At 60.1% G+C, this 15,036-nt stretch overlaps 2 protein-coding genes across 10 annotated transcripts; one reads left to right on the forward strand and one right to left on the reverse strand.

Annotated features, from left to right (window-relative positions):
• Positions 1-983: 983 nt before the first annotated feature.
• Positions 984-8,488, forward strand: DUS1L (dihydrouridine synthase 1 like). 2 transcript variants are annotated; one of them, XM_043905156.1, is made up of 14 exons: positions 984-1,870; positions 2,466-2,960; positions 3,596-3,704; positions 4,215-4,265; positions 4,660-4,772; positions 5,286-5,368; positions 5,570-5,673; positions 5,899-6,043; positions 6,292-6,388; positions 6,466-6,554; positions 6,996-7,141; positions 7,614-7,651; positions 7,910-7,985; positions 8,086-8,488. In XM_043905156.1, exons 2-14 carry the CDS (start codon positions 2,697-2,699, stop codon positions 8,223-8,225), a joined length of 1,455 nt encoding a protein of 484 aa, XP_043761091.1. In that variant the 5' UTR covers positions 984-1,870; positions 2,466-2,696; the 3' UTR covers positions 8,226-8,488. The 2 variants fall into 2 exon arrangements, with proteins under 2 accessions (XP_043761091.1, XP_043761090.1); XM_043905155.1 differs by having other exon boundaries at positions 984-1,866.
• Positions 8,489-8,686: 198 nt separating this feature from the next.
• Positions 8,687-14,318, reverse strand: GPS1 (G protein pathway suppressor 1). Of its 8 annotated transcripts, none has more exons than XM_043905150.1 (14): positions 13,866-14,318; positions 12,886-12,978; positions 12,148-12,329; positions 11,536-11,700; positions 11,279-11,414; positions 11,113-11,190; positions 10,875-10,932; positions 10,362-10,447; positions 10,056-10,150; positions 9,825-9,930; positions 9,662-9,742; positions 9,442-9,579; positions 9,237-9,371; positions 8,687-9,154 (listed from the first exon to the last, which is right to left on the reverse strand). In XM_043905150.1, exons 1-14 carry the CDS (start codon positions 14,241-14,243, stop codon positions 9,080-9,082), a joined length of 1,806 nt encoding a protein of 601 aa, XP_043761085.1. In that variant the 5' UTR covers positions 14,244-14,318; the 3' UTR covers positions 8,687-9,079. The 8 variants fall into 8 exon arrangements, with proteins under 8 accessions (XP_043761085.1, XP_043761084.1, XP_043761083.1 ...); XM_043905149.1 differs by having other exon boundaries at positions 10,875-10,935; XM_043905148.1 differs by having other exon boundaries at positions 11,536-11,826.
• Positions 14,319-15,036: the final 718 nt, after the last annotated feature.

A 15,036-nucleotide genomic window follows, 5' to 3' on the forward strand; every position in this document is an offset into this window, starting at 1 on the left:
TGCTGTTTTGGGAAGAAATTTGGTGAGCTCCTCAATCTGCTGTGCCACAAATTCCACCCACATATGTAAGTTTAAAATTTCCAGTAGCCACATTTCGAGAAAGTTAAAAAGATAAAATTAATTGCAATAATATATTTAACCTGAAAAGAGAAAAAAAGAAAAAGTGTTAGTCTTAGTCTCTCAGTCCTGTCTGACTTTTTACGACCCCATGGACCGTACAGCCCACCAGGCTCCTCTGTCCATGGAATTCTCCAGGCGAGAATGCTGGATCAGGCAGCTTTCCCCTTCTCCAGGGAATCCACCCAGGGATCTAACTGGTGTCTCCTGCATTGCAGGCATTCTTTACCATCTGAGCCACCAGGGAATTGCCGTATTAGGCACTCATATGCAACCTAATGTAATATAAAAAATATTATTTCAACATATCATCAATATTTTTAAAATTATGAATTAACTTTTACTTTTTTTCCCCTAAGTCTTTGAAACCTGGTGTGTCTTTTTCCTGTTATAGCACGTTTTAATTCAGACCACATTCCAGCAATCAAGATGTGACAACTGGCTGCCATACTGGACACACAATGATGGATATTTGATATTAGGAAATAGGGATTTTTCAGGTGTGTTAATGATATTGCTCTAAAAATCCCTGTCTTTGGGGGATACTGAGATACTTAAGGATGAAATGGTAAAATGAAACTTGGTTCTGCTAGAGGAAAAACTTTCCCTCTTCCCTTTTGGGACTGTGTTTAGGGGTCCTGCAAATAAAATTGACAAAAGACAGGTGAACGTGTAACTCTATGGCTGATTCATATCAATGTATGACAAAACCCACTGAAATGTTGTGAAGTAATTAGCCTCCAACTAATAAAAAAAAAATCCTTCTGTAAAGGTTAAAATAGTGTAAGATATTTAACAAAGACTAAAATAAAGATGAGGGCCAGAAAAAAAAAAAAAACAAAGAAAGAAAGTATATTCACACCCTCTGGCGGATACAGGGGACCGACACTCAGTAATCAGAGGTAGAGGTTTCTGTAACCGAAGGTAATAGGAGAAAGGGCGGGAGAAGGGGAAAACGAGGATCAATCGGTTTCTTTAGGAAAGGGAAGAGAGTATTTAGGAGAACGAGCAGGAGGTAAGGTTGTTATATTCGCTAAGCCGGTGACTCTCGCATGTCTTAAGTTTACAATGAAGAATCCTGTGGGCCTGGGAGGCCGAGTGCGGCGCTTTGGGGACCGCGGGCCAGGAGTTTCACGCGGTGTTCGCTTTCCGAAATAAAACAGAGATTTTTTGGTCCTTCGAAGACTTTTATGAGATTCCGCGTGGGGGCCGAGGCGAGGACTTTAGCCCCGAACCTCTGCTTGGGAGGGCGGGAGTTCGGGAACGGTGGCACCCGGGCAATAACCAGCCCCCTCAAGCGAGGGGAGAGCCCCAGTGGCCCCTGTCCGGCCCCACCGCTGCGAAACTGCCCCACCGCGCCGGGCGGAGTCGACTTCTAGCCTACGACCCCCACCCCGCACACCGCCCCTCCGCCGCGCGGCGGGCCCTTCAGCAGCCGGGCGCGGTTTCCCGGGAATGCGTTTCTCGCAGCACCGCGGGCCGCCCGGAACGGCCTGACGGAGCACCTCCCAGCGGCCCCAGCGCGGAGCCCTGGGCCCGGCGGCGGCCCGGTGGCGGCCCCAGCGTGGCGATCTTAAGCCGTGGCGCGAACCCAGGAGCCCCACTCCGCGGTACCCTAGCCGCATCCCCGGAGCTCCCGGTGGGGACCCTGGCGGGCCCCTGGCTATCCCCCCCGGCCCCGAAGGGCCCAGCTGCCCAGAGAGGAGCTTCGACCTGGCTCGGGCGCCCAGGTGGCTCGGCTCCGCCCAGGTAGGTAGGTTCCCTTCAGGTTTGACCCGCGGTTCTCTGGGGACCCGGGGCTCTTCCTTTGGGTGGAGGTGGAGGGCCCTGCGCTCAGCGCCTCGTGTCCAGGCCTCTATGGGCATCATATTGATTTTTACATGTCGCTTCACAGTTCCCGAAAATAAACCCACAGCTGGGCGCTTAGGCAGTTGTTAAGCCGATGACCCTGCTTAATAATTCCCAAAGTAGTACAGGAGGTGGGTGTTCTCTGACAGTCCCTCGTTACGATCTGATCCTTTGAGGTTTCAGTTGTAATTTCCAGGCTACCTACCACCTGTTAAGTCACTGTAGGGATCGGTGGCTCTGATAAGGTTGGCCGGGCGTGGGTAAGAGAAGCCAGAGGGAATGTACTCTTAGTGCTTTTGTACATTTGACACCCAGAGGAGGGCACAGTGTCCGGGTGACTGCCATGGGCTGCTTGGTGGGCCCGGAGGGCAGCATCACCACAGGGTGGTCCTGCCTTGGTGGGGATCTCCAGGTCTTGTGGGTTGTAGCTGCCTTTTGTGATGGCCTCCCCTGACAGGCAAAGCACTATCAATCACTGTTCCATTTACTCTTCATGCCAGTCCTGCCAGGCAGACATCTTAATCCCGCTAAGAAGTGAGAGGTTAAAGCTCAGAAAGTTTGAGTAACCTGCCCACGGTCTCCACTGGAAGGCGACAGCAATGAGGCGTCAGCTCCTGGCCTGCATCAGCCGACACCCTTAGCACCCGCGTTTGTGACCATCAGGCAGCGCTAGAGCAGCCTTGAGGGGGGTCACCTCCTGCATCTGTGCTCCGCTGGCTGCGGCTGAGCCCATGGTCTTGCCCTTCAGTGTGGAGGCAATGCCAAAGCTGGAAGGCTTTGAGTTCTGGAGCCGCACCCTGGGGGGGGCCCGCCACGTGGTGGCCCCCATGGTGGACCAGAGCGAGCTGGCCTGGAGGCTGCTGAGCCGCCGACACGGGGCCCAGCTGTGCTACACACCCATGCTGCATGCCCAGGTTTTTGTCCGTGATGCCAACTACCGCAAGGAGAACCTGTACTGCGATGTGTGCCCCGAGGACCGGCCTCTCATTGTACAGGTTAGCAGCCCAGCCTCCAACGCTGGCCGAGAACCTTTTCCTGGGCCTTTCCAGAAAAGGCTTTCCGGCTTTCCAAGATCAGAGGGGCAAGGGCAGGCCAGTTCTTAGAGAGGTTGATCTCTTCCCAGTAGCTGCCTCAGACTTTTGGCAAATGGATGGCTTGGGTGCTGTGGAGGATTTGCAGCCCCTCCCTCCCTGTCCTTGACATCACCCTAGGTGCCCCCTCTTTATCAGACAGACAGAACAGCTCTGCTCTTGGCAAAGTCAGTGATACTGGCTTTCTGCTACATCTGGGAGGATTGTGTGAATCTGTAACTTGCTCTGCTGGTGGCATGGGGGTGCATCCTAGCTTGGTCATGTTGCTCTTTTTTTTTGGCCACACTGTGTGGCATGTGGGATCTTAGTTCCCCAACCAGAGATTTGAACTCGTGTCCCATGCAGTGAAAGCATGGCGTCTTAACCACTGGACCACCAGGGACGTCTCTAGCTTGGTCATATTGTAAACATCTAAGATAGGATACCATCCTGCAGTCATCCCCTGGGACTACACCTCCACTGGGTCACCTATGAACCCCTGGGCAGCCCCGGTGCCAGGGCCTGGCTGGGGCTTGTGGCAACTGTCATGTCTCTTCCAGTTTTGTGCCAATGACCCAGAGGTGTTTGTCCAGGCGGCTCTTTTGGCTCAGGACTACTGTGATGCCATCGACCTGAATTTGGGCTGCCCGCAGATGATTGCCAAACGAGGTAAGAGTTCCTGTTCTGGGGTTCTGCGTTGAGTACCGGCTTTTGGCTAGGGCAAGGCTTGGAGTGCAGAGATGCCAGATGTGTGGGTGAGCTGGCTGAGGGCCTTCCTCTGGCAGCTTTCTGATGTGGGCCCTTTCTTTGTTCCTCCCTCTGCAGGGCGGCCCTTCTCGGTCACTGGGGGTAGGGGACAAGGTTCACCTGGCCATCAGGGGCTTGTTACTTCCTCCATGCTCAGGAAGTTGTGGGGCTCCCTCTGGATAAATGTGTTTTGCTGAAGAGTCCCTCCTCCACCCTTGTGCTGCCTCGGGCACCAGTGGCCACTGCCCTGGCATCTCAGCCTTTCTCCCTCACTGGCCTGAGGAGTTCCTGGTTGGTCAGAGACCACGTAGGGTGGGCCCTCAGCTCAGCACCCTTGAGCTCAGGCCACTGAACTAAAAGAATGTGGCCAGGCAGGTCGAGGCCAGTGTGGATGCAGGGGGAGGGTGCAGAGGCTGTGCTTGTTCTTTGCAGGTCACTATGGCGCCTTCCTGCAGGAGGAGTGGGACCTGCTCCAGAGAATGAGTGAGTTGGCTGTGCCGCCCTTGGGGACTTGGGGCTACATTGTGGTTGGGTGGCAAGCCCGAGACAGCCTAGCAGGGCTCAAGAGAGGACAGTAGCTGGCAGAGTCCTCCTGGCCTTGGTGTGCCTTCCCCCTTCCTGCTGTAGAGGGCGGCTGTGAAGTCGCCTGTCCCATACCTGTTGCCCTCCTTTGAACCAAATAGACGGTACTGGAGGGAGGCATCCTTACCTGGACCACCTCTTCCAGTGTGGTTGGAGGCACAACTCACAGCTCCCTGTTACCAATGCGGGACGTCTGTGGAGCCTGTGTTCCTTTGGGGGCTTAGCCATGGGTCCCCACAGCCTACTTGAAGGTGGCAGCACAGTTCTCTCAGGAGCCGACTCTGCCCTTCCCCAGTTCTGCTAGCCCACGAGAAGCTTTCTGTTCCTGTCACATGCAAGATCCGCGTCTTCCCAGAGATTGACAAGACCGTGAGATATGCCCAGATGCTGGAAAAGGCTGGCTGCCAGGTGAGGACTGTGGGCTTCCAGGGCTCCACACTGCTTCCGCACTTCCAGAAACGCCCCTTGAGGGCTTGCTCCTGGGATGGGCAGGAATCGGCGACCTTTAGGTGAGGCCTGATGCAGGCAGGGAAGTCCCATGCTTGCGTCCAGGAGGCCAGTATTGCCTAGGGGTGGTGCTGGGCCTGAATCACCTTCTCCCCACCCACCCCCACCAGTCCTGGGGTCAGGCTGGTGCTTGCTCCTCCCTCACACCTTTGGCCTTGGCAGCACTCCTGCTGCCACTGCAAAGAGGACTGGCCCTTGAAAGCATTTGGGCTCTCACTTCCACATCCTGGGTGGCATAGAGGAACAGCTCTGACATGGGAGTCCTAGGCAGCACTCCCAGGGTGTCAGCTGGCTCAGGTGTGGCCCAGAGGAGTGAGGGAAGCTGACGCCTGAGAAGCCAAGGGCAGGGGGTCCCCTGGAGTGTTGGGGGCTGCAGCTGAAAGCGGAGCTGCAGCAGGTGCTCCTGTGTCCTAGCTGCTGACTGTCCACGGGCGCACCAAGGAGCAGAAGGGGCCCCTGTCAGGCACCGCGTCCTGGGAGCACATCAAGGCCGTGCGGTGAGTGGACACGGTGAACCCAGGGCGGGGAGACAGCCCAGCCCCAGGGCAAGGCCCTCAGCCCTTTGGGCACGAGATGAGGGCGCAGGGCCTGAGGGTGAGCAGCTCAGTGGGAAGATGGAGTTTGGGGGCCTGGTACTGCCCGCAGGGTTGGGGGAAACAGCATCCTTCTGAGCGTGTGCTCATCCTGTTCCCTGACAGGAAGGCGGTGGCCATACCTGTGTTCGCCAACGGGAACATCCAGTGCCTGCGGGACGTGGAGCGCTGCATCCAGGACACGGGGGTGCAAGGGGTCATGAGTGCAGGTGAGGCTGTGCCCTCGCCTGCAACTGGGCCACCACTGTCAGGTGCTGGAGGGGTCCGTCCACATCGTGGCACCACTGGCCCAGCTGAAGAGCCTCAGGCTTCACGCGGTCATCACCGAAGGCCCCATCTGCCCGACTGGCCAGCACTCTCAGGCCAGTGGCCAGCCTTGCCCTGGGGATGGCCAGGCACAGGGGCCCTGAGCCTTGCATCACCTTCCCCTGCAGAGGGAAACCTGCACAACCCTGCCCTGTTCGAGGGCCGCAGCCCTGCCGTGTGGGAGCTGGCCGAGGAGTACCTGGACATTGTGCGGCAGCACCCCTGCCCCCTCTCCTACGTCCGGGCCCATCTCTTTAAGCTGTGGCACCACACGTGAGTCAACCCCCATGGCAGATGCTGTCTGATCTGAGCCTTGCCTGGGGCCTTTGGGGTTTTTAAGATAAGCTCTCCACAGACATTCACAAAATCACCACCTGCCACCAAGTCAGGTCTGGGAGGACCGCAGTGATGTGGTGAGGTTGGGCGGGGAGGAGGGATTGTGCCCCTCTGTGCCCAAGGCTCAGGGTCAGCAGTTGGGAGGTGGGGGCTGAGCCGGCTCTCTGATGGAGCATCTGTATTAGGCTGCAGGTGCATCAGCAGCTTCGAGAGGAGCTCGCCAAAGTGAAGACCCTGGAGGGCATTGCTGCAGTGAGCCAGGAGCTAAAACTGCGGTGTCAGGTAGGTGCTTGGGCCACCATGTGGTGGGAGAGACTTGGTCTTGGGCCTCTTACTGAGGGCCCTTTGGGCTTTTCCAGGAGGATATAGCCAGGCAGAAGGAGGGAGAGAAGCCTTCAGGAGGCTTGCCTTTCTTCCACTGGATCTGCCAGCCCTACTTCCGGCCAGGGTGAGCCTCCTGCACATGGGCTGACCTGGGTGGGAGGTGTTATACAGAGGAGGGCTCTTCTGCCTGCTGCCCAGCCTTGATGGACGTGCTGGAGGCTCAGCTCCATCCCTTGGTGACTAGGGGCCTCCTTCCTCACCAGCCTGTGCTGTTTCATTTAAATTGCTTTTTCCATATGATGCTTCTCCAAGGTCCTCTGACCCTGAGTGGATTTGTCCTGGGATCAGCTAGACCCTCTCTAGCTTCCTCTGGACTTTCTGAAGTGAGGCTGGGCTGTCATCTGTAGCCACAGCCCTACCCAGGGTTTAGACACTGGTGTCCCAGCCTCCGTGCCGGCTGCTGGGGCCTCAGCAGAGTTGCACATACGTCCTCATCTAGGGACTGCGACTGGTGGGCTGCCTCTCATGGGTGTCCCTCAGCTCTGCCCACCATCCCCGCTTTCAGGCCCAAGGAGGAGAGCAAGGAGAATGGGGGTGCCCGCAGCAAGCGGGCCCTGGAGGAGGAGGAGGGCACCACGGATGTCTTATCCAAGAACAAGCAGAAGAAGAAGCTGAGGAACCCCCACAAGACCTTTGACCCTTCGCTGAAGCGTAAGTGGCTCCCACCACTGGAGTTTGGGGAAAAGGCCAGCCCCTAACGGGTTCCCCAGGGTCACGTGGCTCTGCTGCTTCCTAAGCTGTGGGCAGTCCAGCAGGAAGGGCCCTGCAGCCCTTCCACATGCCCCAAGGAGACTGGCGGGTTCCCTGAGGCCACAGCCAGCCAGCCAGCCATCCTGCCTTCCACTGTCCCTCAGCTGTTGCCCTAGGGCAGCTAGAGAGGCAGGAGTAGGGCTAGGGGCTGCCGTGCCCAGGAAGGACCTTCGAGTGGGAGGCGTACAGCATGGGGCATGGAGCCCATGGGTCTTGGGTGAGTGGGATGAGGTTTCCCAGTAGGACCATGTATGCTGTGTCCTCTGCCCACCCCAAGAGAGCAGGGACACCTACCAAAGGCTACATGTAAAAGGTGGCAGTGGTGGGTGGCCTCGCCTAGTTCCAACAGCACCTCCTTTTGCTCTTTTCTCAGCAAAATATGCAAAGTGTGATCAGTGTGGAAACCCAAAGGTGAGTCCGTCCGTCCTGGCTGTTAACACCTAGGGCAGAGCTCAGCCCCAGGAGCGGTGGGGACCTGCATGGGCAGTCCTTTTTCTATCTGTGCTGGTGGCAGCCGGGTCACCGCCCATGGTAGGGGGGCTTCTTTCCTGTAAAGTAGCTCTGCCTGGCCTCAGGACAGCTCTTCCATGCTCCTGGCCACTCACTCAGGCTACAGGGTGGCTGAGGAAGGGGTATTAGCCCCTGGCTCACAAGCTTTTCTGTGTCCAGGGCAACAGGTGTGTGTTTAATCTATGCCGGGGCTGCTGCAAGAAGCGAGCTTTCAAGGAGACTGCCGACTGCCCAGGTGAGGAGCGCCTGCCGCCATCAGTACCACCCCATTCCCCAGTGGGCAGTGGAGCCTCAGCCTCCTGAGCCCCATTTCCCTCCTCCTGCCCCTCTACCAGGTCATGGACTGCTTTTTAAAACCAAATTGGAGAGGTCTCTGGCCTGGAAGGGTGCCCAGCCGCGGCTGCAGGAACCACAGCAGGCCGGGCCTGGAGAACCAGGTGGCTTCCCTGAGGTTGTGGGCAGTGCCCTGGCCTAAAATGGGCAGCTACAGCCCCATGTGCTACCCCCCAGGCCTGCTGCTGAAGCCTCAACTGATGTCCCACTTAAGGAAACGCCTTTACTCAGGGAACCTCCTGCTACTTCACACGGAAGGACAAGCTGGTCTTCCCTTCGGCCCATGCTGGGGGCCCGGAGATGCTGTACTGAGGAGCAGGCTCCCAGGCTGGACCTGCCTTCCTCACAGCCCGCGTGTGTTCAAAATGAACAATAAACCATTTCAAAGATGGGATGTTCCCAGGCTTTTTGATAACCTGAGTGTTACTGGGGCCAATGGGGGCCGAACTTAGAACAGGGGAAGTGGGCAAGGCACCTCCTGCCTTCATCTTAGCCATGGAGACCTGCCTAAGGGAGGGCCACGCGCTGGCCTCCACCCCGCAAAGCCAAGTAGAGTGTGAGGAAGGGGGCCCCATGGAGACAGGAAGGAGTGGTACCAGGGGCTGTTCTCAGGCTGCCCTTTAATGGACTAAGATTCAACAACGCTGCAACCTCAAATGATGCATCAACATGGAGGCTGGGAGGCAGTGCTCCCAGTGGGGGCCCCAGGTGACATGTGGGTGAGCCCTGTGGGCTTCTCCTTCAAGGAAAGCCCGCCTCCTCCCCAGGCCCCCGGCACAAGGTGCAGCGAGGGGGAGGGGGCACAAGAATCTGGGCACATGGCAGCCCAGGCAGGGGCACCAAGGACTAGCGTCAGTCAGCAGCCAGACCCCTGCAAGTGGGCCACAGGCAACACCTCGGGGGGTGCCGCTGGAGCAGATGAGAGGCCCAGGAGTCCGAGGGTGGGGGGTGGGCAAGGTGGGGGTGCGCAGACCATCCTGGAGGTGGAGGTTGCTCTTACATGTTGGTGCTCATCCGGGACTGGCTGTTGGCCGGTGTCAGCTCCCCTTGGCTCCCTTCCCGGGGAGGGGACTGCAGTGGAAACAAGGCTCAGACCAGGAGGGTGTGTGTACCCGCCCCATCCCTCCAGTCCCAGGGCTGTCCCTGCCCACACCTTGACGTGGATCTGGTTGCGCAGAACGGCCGCCCGCAGGATCATGGCTTTGGCACGGCGCTGGAACTCCTTGCCCATCAGCAGAGACTTCTCAAAGGTGGTGCTGCGTTGATCTACGTCCCGGGCATACAGGATCTGTGGAGGTGCAAGCTTCAGTGGGGCCCAAGGTCCCTCTCCCGCACCCCACGGCCCTGAGTCCAGCCACCTTGCTGTGGGAATCGATGCGGGCGTTGATGAGCCCCTCCAGGATGAGCTGCGTCAGCTCGTCCTCCAGCGCCGCCACTGTGGTATTGAAGGCTGTGGCCATCTTGCGCATGTCAGCTGACACGTAGGGGCTGAAATACTGCAGAGCAGAGGGGACTGAGTTACTCAAAGACGCCTTTATAGCGCCCTGCCTCGGCCTCAGCCTCCACCAGAATGCTTACCTGAATGAGGGCCCGGTTGCGAATCTGTGTGTACAGGGTCCTGACGTGGGGAGCCAGGTACATGTCTAGCAGCAAGTTGTCCTGGCGAGGACAGCCAGTCAGGGACAGCTTGCCCCAGGCCTTCTGAACTTACCCACCCTTCCAGCCAGGCCAGGCCCCTCACCTTCATCTCATCCAGCATCTTCAGGCATGAGGCATACTTGGACTCGTAGAATTTGAAGATGATGTCCCGAACCTGTGGCTCCAGCTCCAAGAACAACTTGAAGGAGCTGCAGATGCCAGATTCCTCAGAGCTGGCCCTGCCCACCCATCCGCCCTGGAGGCGGCCAGGGGCACAGGAGCAGAGCTGCAGGGCCCAGCACCCCACCCTCCACCCACCCCACCCTCCACCCACCTGCTAGAGATGACGTTGCGCTGCAGCTCCTGCCGGTCAAAGGTGGCCAAGGCGCACAGGCCGCCGTACACAGCCACGTTGCTGGGGGAGAGCAGCTGAGGAGCAAGGGAGGTGATCAGAGACTGGGGGTCAACGGCAGGCAGCACAGAAGTCTGGGCCAGGCCCACCCTATCTCACCCATCGCCCCCTCAGAGTGCCTAGGACCTCATGAGGACGAGCCCCCAACAAAGAGCCCAACTCTTGAGCCCTCAGCCTGCTTCCCAAGTCCCAGTGAGGTCTCCTCCCCAGAGACCTCACGTCCCTCACCTCAGGGAAGTCGCAGTGGTCGAAGGAAGCCAGCAGAAAGCACTTGGCCGCCTGCTTGTACTTGCGTGCTGCCAACTCAGCCAGGCCTGGGGGCGGCAGGGGGGGAGGATGAAGCCCAGAGGAAGCTGCCTGTCAACAGGCGCACCTGGGACAGAAATGCTGGCGAGGGAGAGGTAACCTCATCGGCCAGCATCAGCAGCTTTCTGGGAGAGCCAGGCACCCAAGGAGGCCGAGCACCTGCTGTTACTACTACAAAGGGCACCCGAGCTGTTCAGCTGACAGGGTGGGAATGGGATGAAGGTGGGGATGGAAGTGGGGGTAACCAGCCAGGACGGCAGCTATCAGAAGGCAATGCCTCTACCCCCAACCACGGGTTCCTACCTCCTGACCTCCCTAAGAGGGACATGAGTCAGGCAAGTGTCTGGTGCATGCAGCACAGGTTTGGGGCTTGTGCGTTTCCTGGGCTGGGGTCAGCTGGGGTGCCCTCCTGCCCCTATGCCCCGGGGTCCTCACCTGCTGCACATTTGAGCTTGGTGAGGATAGCCTGAGTCTGGGTGTCACGCTCCCCACGCTGCTGCAGGAGAAGGTGGCACAAGTGAGCAACACATGCCCTCCATACCCTCAACTCCCAGGCGCCCGGCTCCAGCCTAAGAGGAGCAGAGGCAGACTCCAGGAAGACAGGGCCCACCAAGGTCAGTAGTGGTCAGGGCTCCTGGATCAGGGTTTGAGGGGCGGAGAGCTATCTTTTTACCTCAGCGATTTCCGGGGTGGACTCTGCCTTGCTGACGTAGCTCAGCACATGAGACCAATTCTGCAAGTAGACGCTGACCTGGCAGGCAGGTGGGATGCACTCAGCCTGGGCGCCCCCTCCTGGTCCACTGGCATTGCTGCCCTGTGGCCACCCACCCTGGGCCCACCTTGATGACATTGAGGCACATGTTAATGACATGCTTGGCGCTGGTGCAATAGTCCCGGGCCCGGGAGTAACACTTGAGGGCGTTGCTGAGATCCCCACAGTCCAGATAGTGGTCACCCAGGTCATCATGTCCACGCCTGTGGGTCCGGGCACAAGTGGTCACTGGCTGGGCCATAGGACTGGCTGTCCAACCCCCGACTCCAAGGACACACCTGAAGCTCTCTTGATGAAGCCCATCCCTCAGCCCCCTGGGCATACCTGATGCTCTCCTTGATAGAATTGCCCTTGTAGTTCTTCAGATCTGTGTCCAACTTCTCCAGCTTCAGCAAGGCCTTCTTTCTCGTGGCCTCCACCCAAGCTGTGTCCAAGGGTGGGGGCTCCACGCCACTCTCAGGGATGGCATCAGGCGCATTCTGCAGCTCCCTGAGGGAGGACCTGGCCATCAGGGGCCCACGTGCAGGGGGGGCGGGTGCCTCCCAGCGGCCCTCACCCCCATCGGGAGAGCGCCCAGGTGGCACAGGGGCAGCTGTGACAGCAGGAGCCCGCAGCCTGGCGGGAAAGCCCAGCAAGAAATAAGTCACACAGCTATGCCGAGAAGCCAGAAGTTGCCGTCTCCACAGGCTCTGCCCAGTGTCAGAACTGCACACGCACACACACGCATGCAAGTGTGGAAAAAGCCTGAATACTCAGCAGGGAGAGTGAGAATCTCGCCCACTGAGCCGTTCCCCACCCCCTCCTGGCTTTTCAACAAGAAAGCCAGATCACTGTGTTCTGGAGCCAAATGCTGCAGGAGCACAAGAAAGGCCTCTGCCAGGGCTGGCCACACACTACACCCTGTCCCTGCCCCACCTTGCTGAGCCCTGGCCTCACCTGGCAGCCTCTGAGAGCTTGCGGTGGATCTCCTCGTACATGTCCACATTGAAAGTCCTCTGCACAAAGGACAGGGCCATCTTCAGGGCCTCCACTCGCAGCGGGGGGCAGTGGTCAGCAATGAACTGCAGTCGCTCGATACGCATCAGGCCGCTATAGCTGGCCGCATACTGCTCCAGATCCTGGGGGCAGAGGTAGATTGTGCAAGCTGGGACCCTGGACCCCAAGCCCCCGCCAGTGGGTCGGGAGCCGGGACACGTGGGCACCAAATCAACCACTGTCTGGGGTCTGAGGAAAGACCACTCAGGATGGGCCAGTGCAGGGGCCTGGAGTAAAGCTCTGCCCTGGGGGTGAATGGTCAGAGCCATGTGGGCAGCCAGTCACCAGGCTGAGCAATGAGGCAGGGCTTCCCAAGGTGGGCCGCAAAGACGACCTGTCCTCGCAGTGAGACTTGACCTTCAGGGGGCCTGGCACAAGGTGCTTCTCCATGTGGGGGAAAAGCAGCTGCAGGGTCTGGAGGAGGCCAGCAACCCATTAAAAATGGGCAACTAGATATTTTAGTCCATTTGGTGGCAGAGTCAGACATGACTGAGCAACCGAACAACAACAAAGAAAGTCTAAACGTTTCTGAGTTAGAAAAAGATGTGGTCAGGGAGCCTAGCCTGGACTTCCCAGCAGGAGTGACACTCCAACCTGCCCCTTGACCCACCCCGGAGGAGAGCCTGTCAGACTCCATACCAGGGTCGGGTTCTCCACCACGTAGTTGACATCAGGGGCATTCTGCGGGTCCTCCTGGGGGTCCACGTCAATCTGCATGGGCTCCACGGCCCCCTGCAACACGGGCAGTCATCTTGGCACCTTGAGGAGGAGAAGCCCAGAGAGGGCGAGAGGCCCTCACTGTGCCCAGCTCAGCTCTGCCCGCCATCTCTCAGGCGGGCGGGATCCTGTCCCAAGACCCTCCCCACTGCCCACCAAGTCCAGCGCCGCCACACCAGGGATGGGGCTCCTGGCCAGACTGTTGGCTCAAGAGCTGAACGCTCGGCCGGACCATGATGGCCCATCTCTGGGGCGGGAACCAGACGCCGGAGGACCACTACCCAGGGACCCCAAGGGTCGCTACGCGCTCCCAGCCACCATTCTGACAGCAGCCTCCTCCAAGCCACGGGGAAGACACGGGCGGCCTCCACCCCGGCGCGGCCGAACAGCCGAAGCCGCAGCGCCGGGCGAGTCCCGCGGCTGAACCCGGCCGCAGTCGCGGCCGGGAGACGGGAGTGGGGCACCTGGGCGCCCTGCGCGGCCCGACGGGCGGGCGGGCGGGCTGGTCCCGGCCCCTGTCCTGGAAGGTACCTCATAAAGCAGCGTACAGGCCGACAGGCTGGCGCTCAGGCTGAAGTCCCCGGCCGTGCCCGGCAGGAAGAGCTCTGACCTACCGCTGGGAGGGGTGCAGTGCACATCTGCCACTGACGACGCGGCCTCGCGGGGGGCCGGGCCACCCCGCATTCTGTCCTGACTCTCTGCACCCCCCGACCCTGACACAGAGCTGGCTGGCTGCTGAAGGAGAGAGAGCGTTAGCGCGCCGGGCCTGCCGGGGCCGACGGGCGGGACGCTGCGGCCGGAGCCCGGGCGCGAGAAGGACGCCGCGCGAGGGGCGCGCACGGCCGGCCCCGCTCCGGCCCGGCGGCGGGGGCGCGGAGGGGCCGCCGGCCGCGGCTCGTTACCTGCAAGTTAAACACCTGAACCGGCAGCGGCATCTTCGCCCACCCCGCCGCGGCGCACCGTCCACTTCCGGGGCAGCGCGGCCGCGACTTCCGGGTCGCAGTGTGGGCGGGGCAGCCCTTAAAGGGGCCGCGGCGCGCCTGGCCGGGCGGTGCCCGCGGGTCCCGCGGCCGCATGAGCCGCGCGCGGGGGGCGCTTTGCCGGGCCTGCCTCGCGCTGGCTGCGGCCCTGGGTGCGCTGCTGCTTTTGCCGTTGCCGCTGCCCCGCGCGCCTGCGCCCGCGCCAGCCCCGACTCGGGCCTTGGCCCCCGGCTCCGGCCCCCGCGCGCCCCCTGCCCGGCCCGCCACCGCCCCCCGCCTGCGGCCGGACGACGTCTTCATCGCGGTCAAGACCACCCGAAAAAACCACGGGCCGCGCCTGGGGCTACTGCTACGCACTTGGATCTCCCGGGCCCGACAGCTGGTGGGTCCGCCCGGGGACCCCGCCGACTCCGGAACCCCCGCTGACTCGGGACACCCCCACCCCCAACCCAGCCCCCGCCTCTGGCAAACTCGCACGCCCTGAGATCCCCGCTCCTTCATCCTCAAACTTGCATCCTGCCCTGGACCCCACCCAGGATCCACCCCAAGACCCCCTACCCACAGATGTGTCCCCAGCATGGCTGTCAGGCCCCAGGCCTGAGAATGCAGGGACCCAGGACCCCCAGTGCCTACCCTCTCCTGCCCCTTCTCAAGCTCTAGTCTTGAGTGGGTTCTCCCAGCTTCTGGGCTGAGACCCCAGAAACGCCTCCAGCGAGAGCAAGCCTGGCCCTAGCAGCCCTGGGGATGCTGCAGGTAGAGGAGGCTGTCCCTGGTTCACCACCCTCCCTTCTCCTGGATCCCCAAGCCCAGGCTCACCTGTCCAGCTTCATTCCCCCTTGCTCACCAGGCCAAGGCCCTGCCAGGCCCAGAGTCCCTGGGGTGGGGGGCTGCCCCTTGAAACCTCACAGGCCATCTCTCTGCAGACGTTTATCTTTACCGACGGGGACGACCCTGAACTACAGCTCCAGGGAGGTGAGTGCCCTCCCCAGCCCAACCTGGCTGCGGTGTCTGAGGGGTCTTGGTCTAGTGCCATGCAGCCCCCTGCTGTGTACACAGGTCCAGAGGAGTTAAGGCACCTGCTTAGGGTCATACA

Source organism: Cervus elaphus, chromosome 5 (genome assembly GCF_910594005.1).
Source record: "Cervus elaphus chromosome 5, mCerEla1.1, whole genome shotgun sequence".
Lineage (NCBI taxonomy): Eukaryota > Metazoa > Chordata > Mammalia > Artiodactyla > Cervidae > Cervus > Cervus elaphus.